The 27,354-nt window shown below is 39.2% G+C and overlaps 1 protein-coding gene across 1 annotated transcript; it reads right to left on the reverse strand.

The window, feature by feature from the left end:
* Positions 1-5,244: 5,244 nt before the first annotated feature.
* kiz (kizuna centrosomal protein) lies at positions 5,245-26,000 on the reverse strand. Its single transcript, XM_085932378.1, has 15 exons — positions 25,853-26,000; positions 25,517-25,582; positions 25,001-25,163; positions 24,204-24,266; positions 22,384-22,972; positions 22,114-22,264; positions 19,214-19,333; positions 18,683-18,847; positions 17,789-17,933; positions 14,585-14,744; positions 14,107-14,169; positions 12,989-13,090; positions 12,488-12,557; positions 8,583-8,629; positions 5,245-6,008 (listed from the first exon to the last, which is right to left on the reverse strand). Exons 1-15 carry the CDS (start codon positions 25,924-25,926, stop codon positions 5,905-5,907), a joined length of 2,082 nt encoding a protein of 693 aa, XP_085788504.1. The 5' UTR covers positions 25,927-26,000; the 3' UTR covers positions 5,245-5,904.
* Positions 26,001-27,354: the final 1,354 nt, after the last annotated feature.

The raw sequence follows: 27,354 nt of genomic DNA on the forward strand, positions 1-27,354 counted from the left end.
CTACAGTTCCCTAATCGGGTAATTTGGGGAGTTACTGATTTTTATATAGCTGAGTGGGATCAATTCCCACTCAATCGCTCATTCCCATGACTGACTGCCAACCAGTCTAGAGTTTAGTTTGCTTTCTGTCCTAATGTGCCTTCCCCACTGGCAAGCATCCACTCAAGTTGTCGCAATTCTACTTTTTAATTCTATTAAATTTGCTAAAACGAGCCAATCAAGGGACACATGTTATAATTATTGTAGCAAGTTTCTCCAAACAATTTTGCTTTGTTTTTAGTTATCTTCTCACCCCTTTTAAAGGTAAACAGTTTGGGATTGTTCATGTTTTTGAGATAGCCCTCAGCCACTGGGATGGATCCACATTCAGTCATGACCAAAGCAAAAGTAATCAGCGATAAGAAGACTGATTTTAAAGCTGTGTTTATTTGAGGATCTGAGTTAGTCATTAATGTGATATTTTCACAAAACAGACCTTGACACATACAGCAAAAAGTGGAGGAAAAGATTTTTCCTTCTTAAACTTAAATATCTTAATTCATGAGGCATTATAGAGAGGAATGTTTTCATTTATTTAATTGAAAATATGTTCTTTGCATATCTAGAAAAGCTAAATAAGTCACATTTATTATTAGTAGGAGTTGTCTGGCACATGGCACAGATGGAAGTTGCAGATGCCCAACCTCACACTTTTTCAACACCTGCATCCAATATGCTTGCAGACCATGTCAAAAATGCTGAGGTCTGCTAAAAAGGAGACGATCAGTTGTAAATGGCCCCCCAGGCTGTCGTTTGGATACCACAGCTAATTTTTGCCACTTTGCTAGAGCAGTCAGTTTACTTGCTGCCCTCAGTAGTGATGGGAAAATCAAGCTTCAAGAAGATTCATGAACCAGTTGTGTTTATTTATCGAGATAGCTCTCTGCTCAACATAAGACTGAAAAACCTAAGTTCTTAAATGCCTCTCTTTAAAACAATAGTGCCATCTAGAGCAGTCAACAATACAACAACTGGTTCATGAAGCAAATTTGAAGCTTCATTTTCAATTTGCCATCGCCGTTTTGGGAGACCATCTATATCTTGCGCTGTTGGTGTTTATTTGTACTTTCATCTCAAATGTATTTTTTATTGAGGCACGGTGTCTACCTCATGCCAATATTGCAAAGATCTAACCATCCCACACCAAGTCGAGTAGATGCAGCGCTAATCACGTGACTGCTGTGCCACTAAGTGTCTCCTTCCTCCTGCTCTTAAATACGCTTTGTATTTAAAAGCAGCAGACATAAAATGGCTTACAACCTAGCATCTGCCATGACCCTGAACAGGTTAAGGGGAGGATGAACAAAAGTCATCATTGTTCTCTCACAACAAACAACAAAAAAGGCCTGAGCTGCAATCTTCTGCAATATAACTACCAAAATATGAACCCATCTAGAAGTATGCAGTTCACTAGTTGCCTAAATATTAACATGTCAATTTACATTCATTTTGTATCTAAAGGCAAAAATATCATTCATCCATTTACAATAATAGTTGTTGTTTTTTTAGGGGGGGGGGCTGATTGACAAAAAAGAACGTGCATTAAAGCAATTGTTTATTGCCAGTGAATCATGCTACAAATTATGTATAATGCTGTATACATAAATTTTGAAAACATGAGCTTGTATGGCGGCAGATGATCCTTCCATTACAGGCTGTGTTTTCTCACTCATAGGCAGGGTTAAAGAATTATAATGTAGCCTACCGCATTTAGCAGGTCACAGAAATTGATTTACTTAGGCTAAGGTCATTTTTATTTATATTTTTTTCAGCTCTGCTGTGGTGGTATTTTGCTCATATAATCAGGAATGAGCCTTTGCCTGTCTACCTAATCTACAACCGTGTCCCAGTGGGGAAAAATGACTTGCAACAGGAAAACCTGCATGAATACTAATTTGCCTACTTGGCTTTAACAGCTTTTGCATGCCTGTCTCATAGGAATATGCAGAACACGATGTCTTTCCATCTTTTCATATTAATTATCCCAAATGAAAACTGGGACATCAAAAGATGAGTGTGTGTGTATGTGTCTGTGTGCGCACGCATGAAAAAGAGAGTGAGAGGGAATCATGGGAATAGCTCTAAACAAGAACTCTTGGCTCTCCCTCCTAAATGTGGTTAATGAAAATGCGATTTGAAGCATCTCAAGAAGGAATGTGGCAATCTACATTTTGGAGCTCTCTGGCCTCAGCTTTAGTTTGACTCTCTTCATTATGGCTTAGCCTTGTGGCCCTCCTCACACCCGAGCAGTCTGTATGGTCACGGAATTAAACCAGATTTGGCAATGTAGACGACCAATGGATTCATCTTTGTCGTGTCAATTATATATTTGGATGTGAGAGAACCATCTAAGTTGAACTTAGTTTCCTTGGGCAAAACTTTTTCACAAGACTCTGAGTCTGCTTTATTACATTATCATGAGCCCAAAAAATACTTGATTCTGCAAGTGGTTGGCAACCAGTACAGCGTTACCCAGAGTCAGCTGGAAGAGTCCAGTTTGGCAGCGACGGTAATAAGGACTAGTGGTTGAAAAAAAATCATGGATGGACATGTCACAGTTTTGATGAAATTAATATATTAATACTGGTTAGATTTTTTTGGATCACGCTCATCTATTAGTTTTTTGCTCACCGTATTTTCCGGACTATAGGGCGCACCTAAAAACCCAAATTTTTTCTCAAAAGCCGACAGTGCGCCTTATAGTCCGGTGCACCTTATATATGGACCAAATTCGTAAATTTAAACTGGCCCGAAGCATCGTGTCATGAAATCAATCATAACTGACCCACTGAAGACTATGAATCATAAATCAAAAAGACTATGGAACATTATTTTGAGATTATAAAGTAATTTGTTGAAATAAAAATGATAAAATGGAGAATGATTTGATTTAAATTAAAAATCTGACATGATGCATTAATGGTGCGCCTTATATAAGGACAAAGTTTCAAAATGGTCCATTCATTGAAGGTGCGCCTTATAGTCCGGTGCGCCTTATAGTCCGGAAAATACGGTACTACCAATTGCTGGACTTCACAAACACATTTTATTTCGGCTCCTTTTGTAAGACGCTTGTCAATATAAGTTGATGTCAAGTGAAGTTGATATCACTGTTTTCATCCTGAACATGGGCATTCCTGTTCATCGAGAGTTTTGGTGTAGCCCCCTGGCTAAAATGAGTTATTGTTGTCTATTATGAAATAAAGCTACAGATCTACAATATGTCATCAGGACTTTACCTTGCAACTTCAACGACACTATTGAGGCGTATTAAAAAAAAAATCATTTAAAACAAGCTTTCCATCTGTAGACAGAGAACCTTTTGTATATGGCCACACGCACTCTTCCTATAGTATCTCCATAATAAGGCTCCAGGCTGAACACATTTTCTCCTGGCCTTTTGTACACCACAATCTCACCTGTTTTTTAGAGTGGGGGCAGAGGGGAGCCAACCTTTCCGGCCCGAGTATGGAGACACAGCCGTTGTCTATAACCCACTCTCATTCATAGACATCATTCATATGGAAATCATCCTTGGACCTATTGTTCACCCACTGCACTTTCAGATACTTGCTGAATTAAGTGATAAATGCAGTGGGACCATAGGAGATGCACTCCATGTAATGAATAATATACAATATGTTGAAAGTTATTATGTAAATAGGATTTAAGTGAATTGTTTTTGTTTTTCTTGGAAAATTTCACACATTGATCCTTTGTGTTTGGATACTGATATGAATATTTGACAGGTGTTAGAATTAGTTTCCAAGTTGAGTCAAATTAAAGTTAAATTCCTTCAAATTTCTGTTACAGAGCATAAAGCAAATCAGGTTTTCCATTACATTTACTTTTTTTATATGGACTATTGCGCACTGCTATCCTCAGCACAGGGCAAATATTTGCAGCATATTATTATTATTTTTTAATATTTACCTGCATAAGTGTGAAAATACAGTAGAGTTTGACAAACAATTCCCATTGATGCTTAGTTATTGTACAAATACTGAAAATCCTGGAATCTAGATAAATAAATGTTTAGCAAATGGTAGCCATACAGATTGCTTCAAATGGAAGCACAGCCATTGATAGGACAGCAAAAAACATTGACTTAAACTGGAACGATTTCTTCATTGTTGCTTCAACACACAAGGATAAAATCACTTCTGTAAATGTTTGCATGAGATTTTTTTTTTTTTAAACAACACTGTGCTCATCAGGAGAAAAGATTGTTTAAGTCGAGGTTAAGTGAAACCTAAGTATATAATGACTTCTTACCTGAGGAAAAAAACAGCTTGTATAATTAAAAGCACAATCTTTTGTTTCTTAAGCACACATACCAAAGAAGCTGCCGAGCAGGCCACATCAGAATGAATGGATTTTTAATTGAGGCAGGGGATACAAATGACCTTGCTGTAAATGATTAGTGATAGAAAATGAAAAAAAGTTACAGGTAGAATGAAAAGCGCACACACTGCACAAACTCAGTTGGTCTAGCTAACCGCAACACCAGAGCAAAACCATGACATCGTTTGACAATGTCTTTAGTTGTAGCATTTGTTTTCATCTGAGTCACCTCTGCAAATAGTCTACCATAAAATGAATTGCACAGAAACCAAAAACTTTGGCTCAGCCATACAGAGAATGCAAACCATAGAATATTCAAGAGCTGCAAATGCTATAATACCATGCCTGAGGTGTTTGTCTATATGACTAATTTCATATTTTGAAGGGTGTTCTGAAACATAAAGCGGGTGCCGATGGAGCCTATCTCAGTTGGCTTCTGGCAGTAGGCAGCTGACAAGCTGAACTGGTTGCCAGCTAAACGCAAGGCACATATAGACGAACGCATGCAACGGGCAATTTGGAGTGGTCATGCATGTCTTTGGAACATGGGAGGAAGGCTACGCAGGCACGGGGAGAACATGCAAACTCTACACAGAGAAGGCTGGAGTTGGAATCGAACCCGACACACACAATTTCATCTATCTATCTATCGATCGATCTATCTATCTATCTATCTATCTATCTATCTATCTATCTATCTATCTATCTATCTATCTATCTATCTATCTATCTATCTATCTATCTATCTATCTATCTATCTATCTATCTATCTATCTATCTATCTATCTATCTATCTATCGATCTATCGATCTATCGATCGATCGATCGATCGATCGATCTATCTATCTATCTATCTATCTATCTATCTATCTATCTATCTATCTATCAAATGAAACAAAAAAAACTAAATTGAGTAATGTGTGAAATATAAAATGCCAGACTTCAGACATGAACACCAAATACAGTTGTCTATATACTCATCCTTAAGCATTTGCAAAATTAAAGGCAGCTGTAGTTCTATGAAGACACATTTGGACCACTAACACTTTGTACCCTGGGTGGGGGGTACAGCACGCAAGGACGGTGCACTTCAGATGGTTCACAGGTCGTGTGGCAGCGTGACGAGAGGACATTGTGCTTTGTCATTTAACAGGTGACTCACATCACTACACTCGAGCATGCTGGAGGCAGAGCACTCGGAGATGCTTGCGGCATTCAAAATGCATGATTTTCAGCCCAGTGCAAACAAATCGCTTTAAAAGATCAGTTTAATCTATTTCGAGCTGCTATTATGAGCTGGGAGAGTTGTTCACATAAAGAGACTGAAGCAGGGTTAAGAGCAGAGTGTTGGGCAACTCTTCACATACAGCGTTTGAGTTGACAACTTTATTATTTGTTTTTACGACAACAGTTTTAAACTTACGATGAAGAACGGTAAATTAGGAATCCTGGTGCAAAATAACATGTGGACAAGCCCTTTTATATCAATGTAGAACTTAATAACACATCACCGGGCGAGCTTCAGTCGTAAAAGTCATCTGTGTCGTCGTCATTCGTGTTCAAAGGTTGTGGACGCAAGGCTGCTTCGATGTCTGAGTTGCTGTCATCTGACTCCTCCCAGAACTCTACAACAGACAATAGAATGAAAAAAAATATTCCAATGACCGCTGGATGTTTAGCATTGTATGATGCCTCAGATCATATGCGTACATTTGTTAACCCGCTAAATCGACACTTCACGAACATTTGAATGCGCTCAAGGTAAAACGGACCTTGAAATACCACAATAAAAATCTTTTTGCGCTCTCTTTCATACATATTTTTTTCCGCTCCCTTTCATGCAGTCTTTTATATTTATTTCCATACAATTGATCTTGATGAACTAAATGTATTGCAGAAAATTTGAAATGACTTCTTTTAAGGCTGGCCACAGCCCATAATGTGTTTTATTGACGGTAAAAAGTAACAAGCGAAAATAACATCTATTTGCATTATATGTGTGCCTCGCTGTTTAAACCGGGTATTTCAACTGCGGCAGAAATTATCGTAAATTTGAACCGAACCCGAATATTGACTGCATGTATACGTAGTCAGACATAAATTGTTTGGCACAGGTTTTACAATGTTTTTGACACAATCCACCGGGACTCAGCATGTACCACTGCATGTCACATAATCTAATAATTCTCTGACCGACCAGTTCGAAGCATAGTCCGCCTTTTGCGCAAGGTCAGTTGGGATAGGCTCCAGCAGCCCCGTGACCCTGAACATGATAAGTGGTGTGGAGAATGAATGGATGACTAGAAATGCTAGAAATGAGCCTTGTATGAAGGAAGGCTTTTAATAGAGTTCTTGTATTAGATCTTATGATATTGTCAGTATACCTCGATTTTTTAGTAACAAGGGCATGAAACAGCTAACATCCTAATGATGGCAATCTTGCACCATTCAAAAATCAGCAAAACTCCAGAAGCAGGGAATGATTATTTGAAGGTGCTTTTATTTAATCAGAAATGTAAGCGATTACCTGAAATCAGACCGATAATGTTTCTGATTAGTGATTGTGAAAAAAAACATTATGTGCGTGTTTCTTTTCATAGGGATTTACCATCAAGGTCTAATTCTGTTTTACAAATTCTCTAAAAGGGATTTAACTTCAAGGTCAATTTCTGACTCTAAAGTCCTCAAAAAGCATAGCTCCTTTGAGAGAAATTTTCAATTAAAGGGCTGGTATTTATAATTTATTTTTTTAATTTATTTAACCCTTATTTAACCAGGGCCTATTGAGCTAAAATAACTCTTGTCACAGGAAGCCAAGACAGGCAGCAAGAGACATGACACAAAACAACGTGTTCACATGAAGGTTAAATTCATATACTGTATTTAACGTATTTTTGTCTTTATCCGATACAAAGTCTTTACAACCAATTCAAGTGTCTCTGACTGATGTGTCATACTCAAGTGCAAGCACTCTTTGTGTGAAGACACATATGCACACAAAACCATATTTGGTTCCTTCCTTTTGTACTTAGAACTATATGGTGTATTTTGCTTCAAATAATCCCATCCAAAGAAAAATACCGAAAATCGTACATTTAATATTGAATCATGAAAAGGGAATATTATAATGGTACAGTGGAGACTCGTTTTTCGACCACAATCCGTTCCAGGAGGCTGTTCGAGAAGTGAATCGTTCGAATTCCGAATCAGGTTTTCTCATTACAAATAATGGGAAAAAAAATTAATCCGTTCCGAGCAAAAAAACCCCCCAAAAAACGCCATTTTTAAGCATTTTTTCATTTGCGCATTTTTCGTCCCATCGCGCAAGTGCAGCGCACCGCCAAACGCACAACTGTAGCGCGTCGGCCAACTGCACAACTGCACCGTGCTGGTCGCATTATTGTGACAGAGCCGTCGCTGAAATCTAGAAAATATTTTTAAAGTCCTGATGTACTTTCCAAAATTTAAGTGGACCTCAGTGCGCAAGGAGCTTAATTTTGTCTGATCACGCAACTGCAGCGCACCGCCGAACGCGCAACTGTAGCGCGCCGCCAACCACGCAACTGCACCGCATGATTAGAGTTGATGCAATCCTCAGAGTAACGAAAATGGAATAGCGAACTGAGTCAGTTGGCATGCGGGTCCTCTCGGCTAATCTCGCAAGGTTCGACAACCGAATCTCGTCCGACATCCGAAGCAAAAAAAATCTCGATTTTTTTGTTCGAATACCGACGTTCGAAAACCGAGGCTCCACTGTATTTCAATATAATACAGTACTCTGATGATAAAATCCTTAGAACAATGTGCTCGTTATTTTTGTGCCTAAAAGAGGTGTTAATAGTAGCTATGATGAATTTGAGGGATTTCAACAATACAATTTGTCTTCTGCGCTAAGAACTGTGGCAGTTCAATATGTCACATCCCTGATACAGGATTAAATACATTGTGGGTGGTGTTTTAAATGAACAAACAAACAAACAAAAACAAATAAATAAACAAATAAATAAATAAACTTTTTGTTTAGTCTTTAAAAAAAAAAAAAGGGTTGGCCTTTAAGTTCAGCGATTTAGAGCACTCTAGAAGGTGTGATGCTTTTTACATGCATTATGTATTCGCCAAAAGTTTTCAAGTGAGCTAAAACTGCAGTAATGGTAGTTGTCTACTTCCACCTACTATGTGGTTTTGTATATGCTACTTACCTTTTGACTGCAGAGCAGAATAAATCTTTGGGTTCACCTTGTCTCTCCTATAAACAAAAAGACAGTTGAACGGAACAAAGTATATTCAATCTAAAATAGTTACAATTCCTCACATTACAAATGGTAAATATGTCATATTTTTTGTGAACCTCTTAAATTAAATCTGATCATTCACACTTGAATCACGTTTGATTTTATTACAAAGCCGTCGTGGTGATTAGTAGATGGAAAGTCTTAAAAGAAAGGAAAACTGTCTCGTCCCAATATTTCTGGACTGAACTATATGATCGAAACTGTCAACTGCTGTCAACTTGCATACTTTGCTTTAGTTGACTGGCCGGACACTATGTGCTGTAATTCTACAAATAAAATAATAAAAATAGCACCGACCTATAACCTCTCGGGCACATCTGAGAATCTCCTAAGAATTGTGGAACTAATAATAAAACATGAAAATAAGACAAAGATAAAAATTCTAAGGTTTGGCAAAAGATAATGCTTAAAAAGCTTTTAACACTGGCTTGCAAATACAGACTGAGCTGCTGAAAAAATGCTTTTGTTTACCCGATTTTTTTAAGCTCTTGCCACCCACACACAAATGTTAATAGCTCAACAGCACTTTTGCACAGCAGAGCTTGTCTAAAGGTAAAAGTAGACCCATCACCTCATCATTCCCATCAACTCCTACTCCCATCCCAGCTATGACCCCCGCACAAACAATGTTTAGGCTAAGCTTGGATGTACTCTAACGGGCCTGAATGGCAGCAGGATGTCACCCTTAGTGGGGGGCAAACAACAAGAGGCAACTGTGAGTGCTCCATGAGTGGGCACACTCTAACATGTGAGTGCTCTCTGCTGGCAATGAATTTGTACTGCAACTGAGTGGAAGCGGCCGTGAGCCCATCAGTCCAGCGAGAACAGCCTATGATGCTGCTTGATTGACTGATAGCGTGACCAATGGTAAAATATAATATTAAATAATAAAAAGGACAGTTTTCATCAGATGAACACTTCACATTATTATGCTCCTTTATAATCTAATGAGATACAACAGAAAAAAAATGGGATGAAAATTAAAATGCACATAAGAGCAGATACTGTTATTAAAAATGTGCTATTTTTGTGATTTTATTTTGGGGCGCTTTATGTTAATCACACTTTTGAGATAACATTAAAAACAAAACATAAAAAGACTTCCATCATCACTTAGTGTTTGTCATCATTGGTTAAAAAAATCATCTTATATTAAAGTGAAATTGATGATCAAATAGCATATTTTAGTCCAATTAAACTCAATGTAAAGTCTCACTTTCAATTTGTAATCTTTTTTTCTGAAGTGCACATAACGTTGCACCCAAATTTTGTTCTTCCTCCCTCTCGAGCTTCGGACCTCCCCTTCATTCTGTTCCTTTCTCTCGCCTCTCCTGTCCTTCCCTCCTCCCAGCGAGCCGTCAGAGATCGACACACATCGCCTATCCACCAGAGAAAGAGAGCGCTTCTGATTTTGACACTGAGTGATTTGAGGTCGAATGCTTGAGCCCATCCTGTTGTCCACGGCAAAGCTGTAAACCACTAATTGTTGTGTCAAGGTTTTTGTCAAGCAGGCACTAGGCACAACAATAACACCGGCTGATGGTGAGAGGATCTTTTTCTTACGTGCGAGTGTGTGTGGCCGTGCTGCCGATTAAAAACAGAGAGGAATTTATATTTCATAATGGGTATTCCAAATTGCTAAAAAAAAAAAAAAAGGAAGGTGTGGTCTCTGAAATGTCCATGGGAGAAAGGAGCACAATGTTTCTCTGCACTAGAGGAAGCAGTGGCATGCACTTGCATACAAAAGGGAACAAGTGGTCTTTACATGGAGTGCAGCTGCTGATTAAGACTCACTCCTTCGTGCATTATTCCTTTCATCCCCACTCAACCACAAAGTGATTTTACTTCAGCATTTCAAAAAGACAGCAAAAGATTTGTAATGAACAAATCCTTCATAAATGTTGCAGATCAGTTGCTTCCCTCACAGTTACAATCCACACATTTATATAGAAAGACTTCACCCAAACTCCATAATAAGTGAAATGAGCACACATAAATGTGTTAAGAGTATCTCTTTGCATCTTGTATAGACTGCATGTATTTAATCTGTAAAGCTTATTAAGGCTTCGGTCATTGCTATGCAAAGCAGCACCCAGTGCTTTTCTCTCGCTTTTCATCCAAGTGCAGTGTTTGGCCAATAGGACTGGCCCCCCGCCTCTCATTCTGCATTCATAACATGCAACATTTGCACAATGTATCTCTCAAAGGCCCTGAATAGAAGGCCTTAATACTCATGTAAACAACTGCAAACCAATTACTTAATGAATCAGGCCCACACATAATGAGAAGCTTCACAAAGAGTTATAAATGCAATTTTTTTTTTTTTTTTTTGCGCCAAAGCCTCTGCTCGAAACTACAATCCCCTTCTGCTGTAGTCTAAGCTTACCAGACAAATCATAATTATTGTCTAAGACAACACAGAGGAGAACATTTTTGAAGCTTCATCTTCCTTTTCATGTTACTCATCAGCTCGCTGACAAAAATAAATAAATAGATAAAAGCAAATCATGAAGAAGAGGGAGGGAGTTGGCAAAGAGAGAGAGAGAAAAAAAAAATACTCAAGGATGGAGGAAGAGGGGCAAGGAGATGGAGAAAGGGCAAAGTGCGACAAAGTGAAACAGAGAGAAGCAGGGCAGAGCGTCCTGCAGTGCTATGCTTCTGCCTGAGTGCAGGGCTTCGAGACCACTTGTGGGTGCATTTAAGTGCAAGAAGTGACTGTAATAAATGGGCCGCTTAAATCTAACATCCAGGAGGAGATAAAAAAAAAACAAAAAAGAAGAAAACTCCAGACCACAAAGTGAATTTAAGGTGATTATCGAACGTATTAGCATTGTTTCTAATTGAAGAGACTATGAGTGTTCAGTATGGTCAACTTGTGCACCCAATCACTGCTTTTTTCCAAAAATTCAAATTTTTTTCTGAGAATTTGGTCTAATCACATATACTGTCCCTATTTTGGGCTTCCAATGTAAATTAATAAGATGGAGACAAGCAACATCTGAGAGGGTCTGAAATTGGCTCATGTTTATTAAATAGGGTGGGTCCGTCGCGCACGGCGGTTGGCAGAGGCAGACATCAGCAGCAATGAGGACCACAATAGAGTCAGGCCATTACCCCTTCACTGGGCTAATAGGCAGACCGCAGCGTCTGCTTGCCAGGCCGGGGAACGTACAGCCTTGGATCAACGTGCTGCCCAGTAATCACATGAAATCAGAGAAGATTATTCCTCATAACGTTTATGCAGCCATTACAGGAGCCCAAATGGGTTTTGTGGCGAAGAGGTGCTCCGAGGACCCGGTAGTCAATTGCAGATTTGATGAAGTTGTGTTGATATTCAAATGTAAGCACAACGCTGCTATCTTCCACAAGGCTGTTTATCATTAAACGTTCTTGAACCGGTCCACTCAGGGCCGTGATTTGAGCAGCTTCAATGCATTTGATGGTGGAAAATGAAAAGACGCTCGTCTTTGTCAGCACTTTTTTTTTTTTTAAGTAGTTGCCCTTCATCCTTCTTCACATGATGTGTTTACATTCTCACATCAAGCCTGGAGGCAGTGATATTATGACGCCAATTTAGCTTTGGGGGTTGCTGTTTTGATTTTGAGTTGCGGAACAGGTTTTTGAACCTTGTCAACAGAGTGAGGGGGGCTTAAGGGACCTTTTGTCTTTGTGAGCAAGTTAATGGTCGGTGCCCCTTGATCTTATGGAAATGAACAGGCAATTATTAGAGTAGCCATGCAAATGTACATCAACCACTTTGGTGTCTGGTGGCCCATTTCCTGTGGTCTGTTGAATAACAACAACGTTCTTACCGAGGATAAGGGTCTTGAGGTGAGGAGCATTTGGCCCTCCTAAGGTCCACTTTAGGGCCAGGATTTTTTCCTGAAAAGAGTCATTGAGAGCAGATAAAAACAATATCATTTGGATATGCTCCATACTTGGAATTTCATTTAGAAACTTTGAAATAAATCTGACAGAATCCAGTGACATGAGTTTTTTTTTTGGAGTAGTAGTGCACTAGAAATTTCTCAGGAATTGGTGAGACACTGAAATATATTATTATAAATTATATTATGTTATATCATATTATATCATATTAATTGTGCCATTGAGCATTACTGACCAGTAATGCGACCCCAAAAGTCTCCGTTCATTTGTGTAATTTCTTTGAAAATTAATCAAATAAAAAAGTTACAAGGATTTTCAAGAAATAAAAAAAAAAATGGATCAAATTTCAAATTAATTACGCTTACTTAGTTTTGGCAAAAAAATTGAAGTATTGCTCATGAGAACAGGGTGTCCCCAGTTCTTACCTGATAGGTCATCCTCCTCTCCCTCTTCTTCCTCCTCCTCTTCAGAACTCGGCAGGTCTTCTTGCATGGCTGATCGCTTAAGTAACTGATACGCTTTTGTCTCTGTTCAGACACACACACAACACGCGCACGCAGACACACACATTCACACACACAGCCAGTCAAATATTTGCTTAAAAGCCAGGTTTCCTACTTTCCGAGGTTTCGGTGTTTGATGAGCCAACATGCTTCAGTAGCTGAGTCTTAAAATCTCACTTAAAAGCGTGGCCGAACACGCCAGCTTCACTGTTGATTTAAGGGAAGGGGGGGTAGCAATCTCAGTTTCTCCACATCACAGTAATTAATCAACAGACTTGTTTTTTTCAGTAACCCCTGACCAGGGTAATTTCCCATTTGGAGAAATTCATAATTAAGATTTTGGCACGCAAAATACAAAATTCTACACACAGTCAAATGTAAATTGATTTCAATCCCAAAAAATGAGAGCACACTAAAGTAATTTGACCTATAACCTTGGGTATCGAAAAAAAAAAGAATTCTGATCTTGCATAATAAAAAATAAAAAAATCTCATTAAGTATGTTTCCCGCCTTTTTTGGGGGGTCCCTTTTGAACAAATTGACTCATTTTGCTGGCTACACACCATAGGGATTCTCACACATGAAAACACTCAGTGGGAAACCTGGTAACCAACGGTAGCATAAGATCACTTCACATTTCAGAGCTGCAGAAGGACAAGCAAACCAACTATTACAAGATGCCCTCACAGCAAGTATTCTTCAAGTTCCGCTTCTGTTAGAAGGATAATGAGAACCGATGACAGATGTTTTGCATTAACCACTCCGGTGGCCGGACAACTGAAGGAGAGTACATTATTCCGGAATAATAAATGATCAATATTTCCAGCTTGCCTCAGAGTGGGGTGAAAACACGGCTAGTATTTTCGATGAGCTAATTAGCGGGAACTAGCCTCACTCTTCAGGTGGGACTTTGACCCCCAGCTTCACCTTGATCATGCTGCTATGGCGTAAAAGGGCCTATTATTCATTGCAGTAGGAAGCAAACAAACCAGCACATAAGGAAAGTGTGAATGCTGGGACACAGGCGATGCCTTTTTACCTCTAATAGGAACACTTTCCACAGGGCTTTCGTCGTGGCTGTCCTCTTCAGCACTTTGTAGTTCTGTAAGGAATGAAAGTGCATAGAGAGATGCATTGGTAGGGGGGAAGAAAAAAAAAAAAAAAAAGGAGTGTGGGGATGGAAATGGGAATGTAAGGTCTTTATTTAGCTCTGAATAGAATAAAGAGATAGCTGTATGGAAACCAGACAGGGAGGGAGTCATAAAAAAAAAAAAAAAGCGCTCAATGGTGAAATCGATTTCTTTCACAAAAAGTAGAAAAAAAATTGTGCTCAGCAATGGTAATTTTCAGTATCGAGAAATGGTAAAATTTACCTTGATAGTCTACATTGCAATAAAATGACAGATTTATTAAAGAGTAGCATACTTGATTATATGAAACATGTCGTGATTTCATTTGATTGAGAAACAAAATGGGGTTTTTTGGAAGCGCACTGAGTTTGAATCACTTTTCCCGACCTTGGATTTGTTGCTTTTGGATCCCACTAGCAGACTTGACCTCTCCACCATGAGCTTGATGAGAAGGAGGGCCAGAAGAACAAGTAGAGTCACTCTGCTCATCTGCAGAGGGGCACTTCTCACTGGACCGGGAAAGCTGTGAACTCAGTAGCACTTTGGCCTGCGAGCAGCACAAATTAAAACCAAACCATTAATTGTTCCCATTCAGGGAAGGAAGTGTTAGATTAAACTCAGACTGATAAGGTATTTTGTTTATTTGGGCCACGGCCATAGTTGGTGGCTAATTAAAACCAAGAGAAAATTAGGACAATATCTCTCAGTCATTTCAAGTGAAAAATTATTTTGCACACTATTCTTTCCACTCGCCCTCTCTATCACATTTTTTTTTTCTTCCCGCCCTCTCTTTTTATCAATGAGATTAGTCAAACGCCCGAAGAATGCAATCTTCCTGGTGTTAAAGTGCAACATGCATACTGTATCTCCCCTCTAGGCTGAGAGCATTGAGACAAGCTGCTTTTCCTCCCTCTCCAGATCAGATTTTTATAATCTCTCGGGGTATGAGGGCATACAATTAAAAAGAGATGTCGCACATCGATTTCCTTCCTCTCCTTTCACCCTAATCCAGCCATCACCATCTTTCTTTTGGGATCAAAGACCTCATCATTTGCTACTTTTTAAATGTGCACAGATGTGGCACAAGGATAAGGACAATGATCAAGATGATTCCAACCGTGACAAACTAGTGAAGGGATTGACCAATGTACATTCAATCTTTTTTTGACAGGCGAAAAGCCAAAATACACGTAGCAGTTTGCCATTTGGTAATTGATGCTATTGCACAATAAAACTTGATTCATGTCCTTGACATGACACTATTTTTTTTTTTTTTTAACTTTAGTTAAAAATGTACTGTGGGCTGAGGGGCTGTTGCGGACCCAAACATCAAATAGCACTAGAATTTTCAAAGAGCTTCTTTGAGTGTCTGCATGTGAGCTGCAGGCTCCCATTTCCCAGAGTGGTTTTTCTGTTTGCTAAGAAGAGAATGGAAAATTGTAGTTGCCCTCATTTGGAGAAAGTAAGCAGTTGTAAGAGACTACAGAGGAGCGGGGGAAAGCCCCCCCCCTCCCTTCCCCCCCCAAAAAGGAGGAATAAAGATGGAGGGAGTGGATGAAGTGAGCGATAAAGCGGGAGGATTGCTTTTCACTGATGCACTGGGATACTGTGACGATGGCAGTCTCTCTCTTAGGTTTGTTGGTTTCATTTTTTCAAGTGGCTTTACAGCTTCTATCTTTGCCTTTTCTCATTGTGTCCAAGACACTGAAGTGACATCTTCATGCCACAAGGACTTCAGTAATATTGTGTACAAAACTCAACAAAAGGAAGACATATACACAGTATAGAAAGCATTTCCACAGGTGGTATATGTAAAAAAAAAAATTTTTTTTTTTAAAAATCATTGAAATCATTGCTTATTGTTGTTTATCTTTTAGACAAGTAATGATATTTACTAACTTTAATGACGTGGAAGGTGTTAGTGGACAAAAAATAAATGATGAAGAAAGCCATATGGCGTGGAAGGTGTTAGTGGACAAAAAAATAAATGATGAAGAAAGCCATATTATGGAAATCTATCTAAAATCCAGTTGAATAATTGTCACGATTTTATTTTTTAATTTTGAAGAAAAAAAGAAAAAAAAAAGAATGTCCAACAAAGTTAATTAAGTCTGCATGATTGAGCATAGTCAATGGCATTAACATGAAAAAAAAAAAAAAGATTCTGCCATGAATCTGGACCAGCTGACTGATTCACTTTTGGGAAAGATACCAAATTAAAAGAGAAAAAAAAATGAAATGAGTGCTTGTCAGATGAATATGCCACATGGAATGAAAGAAGACAAGCAGAGAGTGTAATTTGCCATTAGCACACGGGTCAGGGTTTCCCTTTTGTCTGGGTCAATGTGTGGAGCAATCTGATGAGGAGGCAGCCAGGCTTTGGCATCAAACACCAGACACAAAGAGGGCTCCCGTACCACAGCACTAAACACACAAATAAATAGTGCAGGCGCGCATACACACATATTTGCTACATTGGACCACATTCTTTGTGTGGGCCACCACTTCTAACCATAGCCAGTGAAAGATCAATAGTCATTTTTTAAGGGACCATCTCAGTAGAGTGATCAGCCTTAAAAAATTCAACTACATTGCTAACGATTATATAATCGTGTCGTGCTCAACACTTTCAGTAGTTTTCTAGAGAAACGGGAGATTTGACACAGTCGTCTTAAAGCACAGGTGTCAAAAACATAAGGCCAGGGGGCCAGATACGGCCCTCCACATCATTTTGTGTGGCCCGCCAAGCCGATTTTGCATCTTTACTAAAATGACAAATTGTCTGCACTTTTACAAAAAAATAGGCACTGCTTGCAATTTTTTTATTACCATTCGTCTTTGTAAAATATTTGAACAGTTTTTACTGGTCTCTGATTTCAAAAGTAGTTATTCATCAGTTTGTTTTGTAGCCTATACCATATATAGAAAACGTTGACAATCAGAATGGTGGTCCGAGGGAAACTATGACTATGATGCGGCCCGTGACAAAAATAATTTTGAGTCTTAAAGGGTCTGTATCATGCCATTTTAAGCTTTCCACACGTAGGCATATATGATGATAAATGACTTTTGGCACAAGTGTTTTAATTTGTACAATATTTGTTATATGTATAAAAAGGACAAACACATTTTGTAGATTTCTCCCATAGCATAAATGCATACTACCTGTCATTCATTCCTGTGTGCACCCCCCCCCCCCCCTTCATTTTTTACATGACTGAAACAGCACAACCGAAAATTTCTCTGCTTTTAACAAAATCATAAAATCGGATTGCATTCATCGAACATCACCTGCAATACACAAACGTATTGCCTTGTGTACGGGCAAACATACTTTTCTGAGTTTAGAATGTCAAGGAGGACATCTTCTGAAACTTATACTGAACATTCCTTAAGACTAACAGGGCTAGTATTTTCTTTGTGAGGACCAGTCAAAATGTCCTCACAAGTCAAAAACCATCCTCAGAGCAAAGATTATTTATCAGGGGTTGATACAAAATGCGTGCTTGCATATTTATGCACAAACACACACGCACACAATTCAAGTGTTTCACGTGTGTGCACTACTCATGTGTGTGACTCCAACGCTACCTGGTGGAGGTATGTTGCATGACGCTCTATCAGCAACGGCGCAAACAGCTCGACCAAGCGCTCAGTACTATGGACACGGCTCTCCTTGAGCAGAAGGGCGTGCTTGAACCAGCGATCCCACAGCCGAGCGGCGCCAGGAGGGAGGCTGTGTGTGAGTGCGGGGGTTGGTCAGACATTTGACAGATATAAATTATATCACATTTTTCAAGTTGTACTCCATTCAAACACATTAAATGTCCATCCAGAAATCCGATGAACCACAACACATGACTATAAGGTCCATAGTTTAAATAGAGAATTAAATTAGTGTAATAGTAAATCAAATAGTCAAAAAGCCATTGTTACTGGGGAGGATGACATTTTTTTTTTTTTTTTTTTTTAGATTGGAAATATAGCAGATGTCTGAGCAAAATCAATAGGGTAGAGGAGCAGAGCTCAGTATATAACTACCCATTATCCAAAGGACTGGAAGTCGTAGATAGGGCATTTTAATTTACTCATGACATTCACCCGTGCTGCATTACAGCAGGAAGAGACACCAAAAATGACCTTTCCATTTGTGGGGGTAGAATGTATTGAATGGCGATGTCTGCTGAAATTGTGAATCTCCTACTCCGTCGTCTTAAAAAAAAACATGCATCACTTCAGATGCACTGCTATTTGGTGAATGGAGAGATTTTTTTTTTCCATACACTCTAAAATCAAATTTAATCTTTACTTATTATATTCATTCTTGCCCTTTAAAGGTCCTCAAAGGTTTTTGAGAAACATGACAAGGTTTTTGAGAAACATGACACATAGAAATAAGGATTAACACTACAATAGCAAATATCTTCTTCTAAATCGGGGTCAACATTGGGAAAAAAATTTTCATGGTGGTTGCAGCACCCTCACCTGACTGCCATATGCTCAGTTCTGGATTGGTGTGCACTCACAAGCTCCTTTGGGAGCAGGCAGCCCTTCTCTGTTCTCAATGACAACCTCTGGAGCTCATGAAGCACCACTGCACCACATGCTTCAAGGTCCTCCTCATGCAAGCCCGCTTCACTGTCACAAAGGCTGTCCAATAGAGAGCAGACAAGCCATTGGCGGGGATGTGCATGGAGTAAATCCGATAGCTGTTAACACCACTCTCATACACACAGACAGACGCACACGCCATGCTTTGCGTCGTAAACCGAAGACTGAGACGAGACGGCAACTTGATGATTGGAAATGTGGATATCAGCACAAAGTGGGAGACGTAATCAGCTGTACTGGTGTTGACAGTCATCATAAATTTCAGAACTAAGATTTAAAATTGGCATCATTTGTCTTATTACAAACAATCTGTTGGACCTTAATGTGTCCTTAATGGGGCTCATAGTTCTTGCACATGGGCCATGTTTTCATTGTGGACACAGTGGAGAAAGGGAAGATATTTACCTGATAATTCGATTAAGTTGTCTGTCATTAAGTGAAAAATTCCCATAGAGTCTTGTCTGTTCACCATGGAGTCGCCCTTCAATATAGTCTAGAAGTTTAAAGAGTCCTTCAAGGGAAAGTCTGGAAAAAAATTGGAGGTGTCAAAGGTCTGAACAAAGGTGTCTATCATAATAAAGTTAATTTTATACCCCAATAACGATATAGTATATCCCCATAAATTATTTTCCTTAAAATGAGGTGAAAAAAATGGTAGTTCTGGAATCTTTGTGTCTATTTCTAAAATACATATTTTATATGCAGTACACATTCGAGAATGACAAAAAAATACATTCGCAAATAAAATAAAACACAGATATCTAGTGCCAAATAAACACCACTAAAATATCTAGTTGAATAACCACTTTTCAAGGAATGCAGTAATTAAAAAAATAATTAGCAAAAATAAATGATGGATGAATTATGGAGGGAAATTGTCTTTTTGCTAAATCTGGTGCAAGCATCTCTTAATGTTTTTTTATGTTGCTTAATAGATGCACTATGAACAAAACAAAACAAAAAAACCTCCATAATATGATGTAAAATGTCACAAAACTCTAGATCAGGGGCAATTTGAAAGCTGGATGTTTGGATATTGGAAATCTATCTCTTTTTGAGAACCGAGCTCTGGGTGGCACTCTTTAAATTCACCCGGAAACCAAGCTGAGCGATTCTCAGGCCCCCAGTGAAAAATGGGCCAAAAAGATTTTACAAGCATCTGCAACAGGTTCTGAGTTAGGGCAGGGTGACTTCCAATTAATTGTGCCTTGCTTTTTGCACATTATTTTCCAGCAACATTCTGATTAATCTGGCATCTTCACATATATATATATGTCATTCTCTTGTATGCAATCTGCTTTTTATAAGTCATATTTATCTTATCATGAGCCTTAAAATAGTCATAGTACTCTACTCCACTTTGTCGGTGTTCTTTAGAACGAGACCTTTAGAGAGTTAGAAAATGAATGAGATTTTTTTTTTTTTTTTTTCCTGCCCTTGCAAAAATCCTCGTTCTTATTGTATTGTTAACAGCTTTAACGTCAAGGTCTTCAACCTTGCTTTCATGGCGCTGTTTACTACTGTCGTGACATTATCAGCGGCGTATTGGTAGCTTGGAGGAAGGGGGTCAGGTTCTCTGCTACAATATTGCTCTACAGTGTACAGTGCATATTTTCAAGTGAGATAGGCCTAACCACTAGACTGATTGGTGTCAGGGAGGAATATGGCATCGTATAAAAATACACCATAAGTAGTGGTTCCATCAGAATATAGTTTCTAGGGCTGTGTAAAAATCTGGATCATGAAACAATGAATTCAGTGTTCTCAATAACATAAACCAGAAGAAATAATAAAAAAAAATGTCTCGGATGAGCAGTGAAGCAAAAGCATCATGCAGAAAGTAGACGATCAGATTGAGCATTATGCTTCTTGAAGAAACCTGGCGGATATTTCAGGCATACACCCTCACTCACCCTGGCCACGTAAGGAGAAAAAAATATATAATGGGATAATCTAATGAATTGCCCTGGCTTGTTTTTCCCCGACTGCCGGTTGAATGGAGGGAGCGATATAAACTCTAACCTCAGAGAACAAGAAAGAAAAGAGGGAGAGGATGGAGACTGGATGCTCTCGGAGCTTTACATCAAAGCCTTTTGCTTTTTCTCCTCATACACACAAGCCCTCAGTGTTAACAATGAAAGCTGCGGCCCCCACCGTTGTCGCCCCTGCACAGGCAAACTGTGCCGCCTATTGAGGTTACGCTATAAACAGTACCGCAAGACCACACAGAAACTACAAATAATATTCGACACTTTCCAAAAGGAAAATAACCTTTTTTTTTTTTTTTTTCCAAAATGCAGCAATATAGAAAGGGTAGAAAACTTAACAAAGCTCCTTAGCAGCATGAAAAAGAAATACTTTTTAGAGTACAAGATGTTGTATAAATAAATAATCTGTATATGACAAGAATAAATGCTACTTTTGTTTTCTCTGCTTTGCTTCTGAATGCTGTTAACTGTTTGTTAATGCTTGTAGGTGTTGTGTTGTTGGATCTGCCTTGCCTTGCCTAGCGAACTGCAGGGGAGTGGCTAGACACACCGCATACTGTTGATTGGTCAAAAAAAAGAACATTGACTTCCGTGTGACAATAAGACAATTGGAAGAATACGCGACAGTCTTGTATTCAAATGAAGTTTGTCTTCTCCTAAAAAATATTTTCCCGTATAATTGGTGGGTTATGCAGTTTTACACTGTTAAGATGTCCCATTACCGTTATCACGACCGGGCCGAATTCAAGTCAGAAGGTTTATTCTTCCGAACCGTACGTGGACAAGTGAAAGTGGACTGTACCTGTCGGTGTAAACGTGGTTTTATTCACATCCGAACCCATCCAAAATGATCCTTCACAGCTAGAGGCCATCATCACACTAAGGATTTGTGGCTGTAAGTGCTGGCCACATACCAACCCTCCAGAACACTCTGTGGTGCCACAAATTTCCTCCTCCACTGGGGAGTTCCTGAGGTCTCTCAAGCAGAAAATTGCTCTGTTAGGGCATTATCATGGATTACGCCAATATGGTTGGCGGCAGGTCCTGAGCTCTCTCTGTAAGATGCGTCACTGCCACCGCTGTTGCTGAGCTACACAGAGCATGGCTTGCCTATCTAACCATGACTCCCACAATCCTCTTTGACAGCCTTGGAAGAAATTGTGTGCTCCTATTATCAACAGCCCCACTGTAATAAGCAGAAATAACAGCCTCTTTTTTTTTTTTGGGCTGCTAAACTATAAATAACACTGAACTATGCCAGAATATGAGCCAAATATTGAATTTTGAAAAAAGGCCGGAAGATTAAATGCTTCGTACACGTGAGGTGTGTCCTTAAGGGTTGAGACGGGATTTATTGCCTCAGCCTCATCGTCCTCCGACTCAGATTGTGACAGGGAAATGCTCAGATCACTCGCAGTGCTCTCCGACAACTGCACATCAGAGCTGGAGTTGAAACTGTCACACCTGCCTGTATGGACATACACACAAAAAAAAGTTCAATTTCAAATCTTCATAATGCAAAAATAAATGCAAGCTTCAGCAGGAAATCCACAAAAGTACACATAATAGAAAAGCACATTTTCAAACCTGAGATATCTTCAGATTTTCTTGCAGAGGATGTTCTGGGCATCACATGGCTAAAACCTTCCCCTGAATTTTCCATTAAGGGTGTCTGAAGAGCAATCTTTGTTGAGTTAACGTGTTCAGCAGGAGGATTCTGCAGCCCTATTGGGTCATTGTTGCTACCTGGAGATGGATTCCTTTCAGGACTATTCAAGGTCACCTGAGGTTCAAGTTCTTGTTCATCTTCATTAGCAAAAGACACGGGTAGAGTTTGAGCAAACCGGAGAGCCTTTTTTCTGGGTTTTTCCCGGCCGTTGGAAGAAATGTCTGAAGCTGAACCGTCATCTGGTGAATAAGCTCGGCTGGTGTCGGCTTCCTCTCTGACAACTGAGAAGTCCTTCAAAGGGCCACTTGGTAGTCGTTTGCAGGAGTACATGCTATGATTGGGCGAACTGTCCAATGTTTTGTGTGAGAGTACACTTATGATCCCAGTTGCATGGTTGGCCCCTTTGGGGATTTGGCGGCCAACTGACATGACCGCAGGGGCATTTGTAAAATCTTCTGCTATGTAAGAGAGGGAGCTATCCTTGTAATCGCCTTGGACAGATTTCAACTGTAAATACAAACGTAAAAATTGTATTAACCCACACTGTGAGTAAATGTTTGTTTGTTTTTTTCCAGATAAAACAGCAAATTAACTTCATTTTTTTAACTCAACCAAGTCCACTGTGAGAGTTTTTCATCTCAAGTAGGCTAAATATCCACTTTATAATTTGAATGAGAGTGGCGTGTTTGGGTCAAGGTCAGAATTCTCTCAACTCCATCTCTCAAAAGAATGTCTCAGGATCAATGTTTTAACTTTTAATCACATAAGAAATCCTTTCCACAAGTTTTGATTCGTGTCAATGTCACTAAGGAGGGGGAAGTGAAGGAGGCAAAAACCCTCCCTCTATATACAATAAAAAAAAAACATAGCTTCTGTTTCTTTTCTGATAAGCGTCTTAAATACCAAACAGTTAGCTGCTTAATAACATTCACTGTAAACCATGCAGCCCACCCGGCAGATCCACAAAGTAAGTATAAAAAAAAAGAAGGAAAGTTAATTTCTTGGCTGAGTGATTCCATCGGTAGCTGCAGGGCAAAGTAGAAAGTGACTCACTAAAGTAGCAATTGATTCTTCTATCAATCTGCAGCACGCGTGTGCTCTTCCAAGGAAAGTATTAAATATGAAAATCATATCCCGTTATCATCTGTCTCCAGCTTTCAGCCCGGTAAGCTTCCCTTAATGAATGCTGCAGCCTGAGGGACATGCACACTGCCAGCCAATGGCTTGTATGCATAATGGAGGAACGGTACCATTTTGCTCATTACAATATCGACAGACCGAGGGGGGGGGGGGGGGTACACAGTTACAAGTGACTGCTCGAGACAGCATGCTCCAAGTTATTATGCGATGTCTTAGACATTTCATCTAAAAGAGCTTTAACTGCTTTAAGTGAAAGCAGAAAGCCACTATGGGCTTGAGCTATACTGTCTGTACAGATGCACTGGCTAGGATTAGACACCTGTGATACTACACACACCAAGTTTAAATGTGGCAGATTTAACCAAGCTTTATAAACCTAAATACACACACACGTGCACGCACACACACACAAAGCGGCTTGATAGAAGGGAGAATTAGAAGACCGGAAAAAAGAGAAACATTACAAAAGAATATTTGTGCACAATGAACAATAGGTGAGTGGCATAGCCAATGTTCTTCCGGATATGTTCTTCCTTTATGTTCATATTCTATTAAATACAAAAGTAGTAGGAACAATATGGTGCAAAATTAATTATACCTTTGAATTCCTTGTTGATTTCATTTCTTCCACAAATCTGGAAATTTTATCTGAAAATTCAGCCTGTAACAGAGATTTAGACAAACAGAGCGATAGGACCAATTTTAAAATTCACTTCAAATCAAAATCAATTTGTCAGATTTAACGCTTTCAGTCAAAACAATAAAAGATGTATTTGAGAAACTAATCTGCTAAAACAAAACAAAGTGCATTTCGCATAACAAATGTGGTGCTTATAAAACATCAAGTGGAAATAAACCAACTGCTTGAGGGGAGAGAAGGACTAAACCTCTGGAGCACTTCACAGTCTCTATATTGGCCAATTAACTCTGTGAGTCATAATTAGCCAATTTTGTTAATTTGATATTAAATTGTCAAGCACTGTTGTTGAGTTTTAAGCGATAATCTGACGGGCTCATTGTTTCCGCCCCCGCTCATTCATTTGGTTGTTGTGATAAATTGCACATTTTGAGTGTTTACTATCACATTGTTGCAAATAATAATGCACATTTTACAACTCCCTGTTAAAATGACACAAAGGCTATTATTGTGAGTGAAACTGCTTTAATGTTGATAAATATGACAAGAGGGGAAAAAGTGGCATCTTTAAAAATACTTTGAGATACAAGATACAAATTTTTGAATGATGATGATAATTTTTTTAAAAGGTCATTTTTAGAATATAAATCATTAAAAACAGCAAATCTAAAAGAGCATAAAAACATTACAGGATAATTTAAATGTGGAACTTCTTTATTAGTCCATATTGACAAAAATATGTGAATGTGTGTGATTACCTTTTGTTGTTGCAAAGCTAAAAGGTTAGGACTGTATTGTTGCATGCTAATTTGAAGGCACTCCACATCTCTCAAAAGCTCAAGGTTTCTCATTTTCGCTTGTGCCTCCCTGACACAGATTTGCTTGAGATAACCGTGCAGTTTGGAACCTTTTATCTGAGAGCTGAAGGCACAGGAGAGCTATTATTCCAAAGAAATGATTATCAAGGATTCTTGTCAAAAATAAGAGCAAGCCTTAAAATGAAAGGGGGGGGGGGGGGAAGGTTAAGCACAAGATGTTCTAAATTCAAATGTTATTTTCAACCAAGCTTTATAGTTGTGACCTGGTGTCTTATTATTCATGAGAATCACTTTGCTATGATAGCAGTTTACTCTTAACAGCACATGCACTATTGAAAATACATGTCACACATATATTTTCAAATAATTTTATACAGATTAAAAATAATCTTGAAGATATTGTCTACCCACCCCTCCCCTAGGGGAAAAATAAATTACAACCACATTTTATCTTACATCGTTCGTTTATAAGGTCTGTCAACACCAAAGAGCTCCTTTTCCAATTGCAGCCTCTGTTTCTCTCTGCAAGTAAACACACACACGTGCGCACAACGCAAGCACACGCACGTACGAACACACACAAGCGTAAAATATTATTACTTACCATAGATTTGTCAAACCTCAACTTCTATGCAAACAGCTACGCGAGATTGCAATTTTGCAAATCCCCAAATGAACATGTTCTGTAATTCCATGCCTGCTCGAGAATGCACGATGGTATTTTAGCAGCTAGCTACCTAGCTGGATAGCCACTTTGTCAGAGTCAAACAGGCGATGCATAATCCGTTTTACCTTTGATGGATGCTCTGTTGAATAGATGTTATGCGCTCTAAATATTTGTCGTCCACGCGAGGCCTGATGGCCATTTTCACTTGCTTTACCACTGAGGCAGTGCCCCGACTAGCAAGAGGAGTGACGTTTCTTATTTACAACGGTTGCCATGAGCACCATTACCCAGAAGCCCTTGGCAATAAATAAGAAGATCACGTGAGGAGAGCGAGTTCCAGGATTGGCTGAATGACAAAACGTCATTACCCGGATGGTAAGAAATAAACATGTTGCAATTTGCTGTATCAACACAACACATCACCGCTATGTTTTATAGTTCTCAATTACAGAAATCTTAATTTGTTTGAATGGAAAAAAGCAATGTAAATACATGTTTAATCAAATTTATTTGTTGGGCATGTGGTAATAATGGTGTTTAATAAATGGTCTTTCACTTGTCTAGTTCTGTTTCACCTGCAAGGAAATCAAAGCTCTTAACACTGACTTCTTATTTACCTCCTGATGGCATCAGGAAGAACTGAATTCAGTTTCTTTCTAGTGGACACTTCAACATGATCTCAAGGGTCAGGAACTGAATATATAAGAAATAAGGAAATGAGAGTAAAATAAAACATTCTAAACTATACGAGATTTTCTTGAGGGAGATTTCTTCAGTAAATTTCAAAGTATAGAACATGGTGAGATGGCCAATGTTGGTGCCAGAGAGGGATGACCTTTCAAAAGATCAGTCAAGAAATTTTGTAGTGTCAGGTCGGACAGACAGTTTTAACATTCAGCTATGGTGAGCAAACTACGGCCTGGGGGATATTACGGGCCACCCTTCTTTTTTAGTAGGACGGGTCAATCCAAATACAGTGGAGCCTCGGTTTTCGAACACAATCCGTTCCAGAAGGCTGTTCAAGAAGTGAATCATTCGAATTCGGAATCATGTTTTCCCATTACAAATAATGGAGAAAAAAAATGAATCCGTTCCAAGCAACAAAAAAAAACGTAATTTTTTCATTTGCGCATTTTTGTCCGATCGCGCAATTGCAGCGCACCGCCGACCGCGCAACTGCACCGCGCTGGTCGCATTATTGTAACAGAGCGGCCGCTGAAATTTAGAAAATATTTTTAAAGTCCTGATGTACTTTCCAAAATGCAAGTGGACCTCAGTGTGCAGGGAGCTTAATTTTGTCTGATCGCGCAACTGCAGCGCACCACCGAACGCGCAACCGTAGGCGCGTCACCGACCGCGCAACTGCACCGCGCTGGTCGCATTATTGTGACAGAGCGGTCGCTAAAATTTAGAAAATATTTTTAAAGTCCTAATAGACTTTCCAAAATGTAAGTGGACCTCAGTGCGCAGGGAGTTTAATTTGGTCCGATCGCGCAACCGCAGCGCGCCGGGCGCTCACTGTCGCATTGCTTTAGGAGCATCTTTGTGTTTTAGGGTGGCTTTACTGCTCCCACTTGCTTCATTTGTCGGCATGATTAGAGTTGATGCAATCCTCAGAGTTGCGAGA

Source organism: Syngnathus leptorhynchus, chromosome 15, assembly GCF_054491065.1.
Source record: "Syngnathus leptorhynchus isolate UIUO chromosome 15, UIUO_Slep, whole genome shotgun sequence".
NCBI classification, from domain to species: domain Eukaryota; kingdom Metazoa; phylum Chordata; class Actinopteri; order Syngnathiformes; family Syngnathidae; genus Syngnathus; species Syngnathus leptorhynchus.

Coding starts and splice junctions, on each gene's coding strand:
- kiz (XM_085932378.1), bottom strand. CDS start 25,926: ATGGCCATCAGGCCTCGCGTGGACGACAAATATTTAGAGCGCATAACA. Junction 25,583..25,852: donor CAACAGAGCATCCATCAAAG/GTAAAACGGATT, acceptor GTTTACTTGCAG/AGAGAAACAGAGGCTGCAAT. Junction 22,265..22,383: donor AAAATCTGAAGATATCTCAG/GTTTGAAAATGT, acceptor ATGTCCATACAG/GCAGGTGTGACAGTTTCAAC.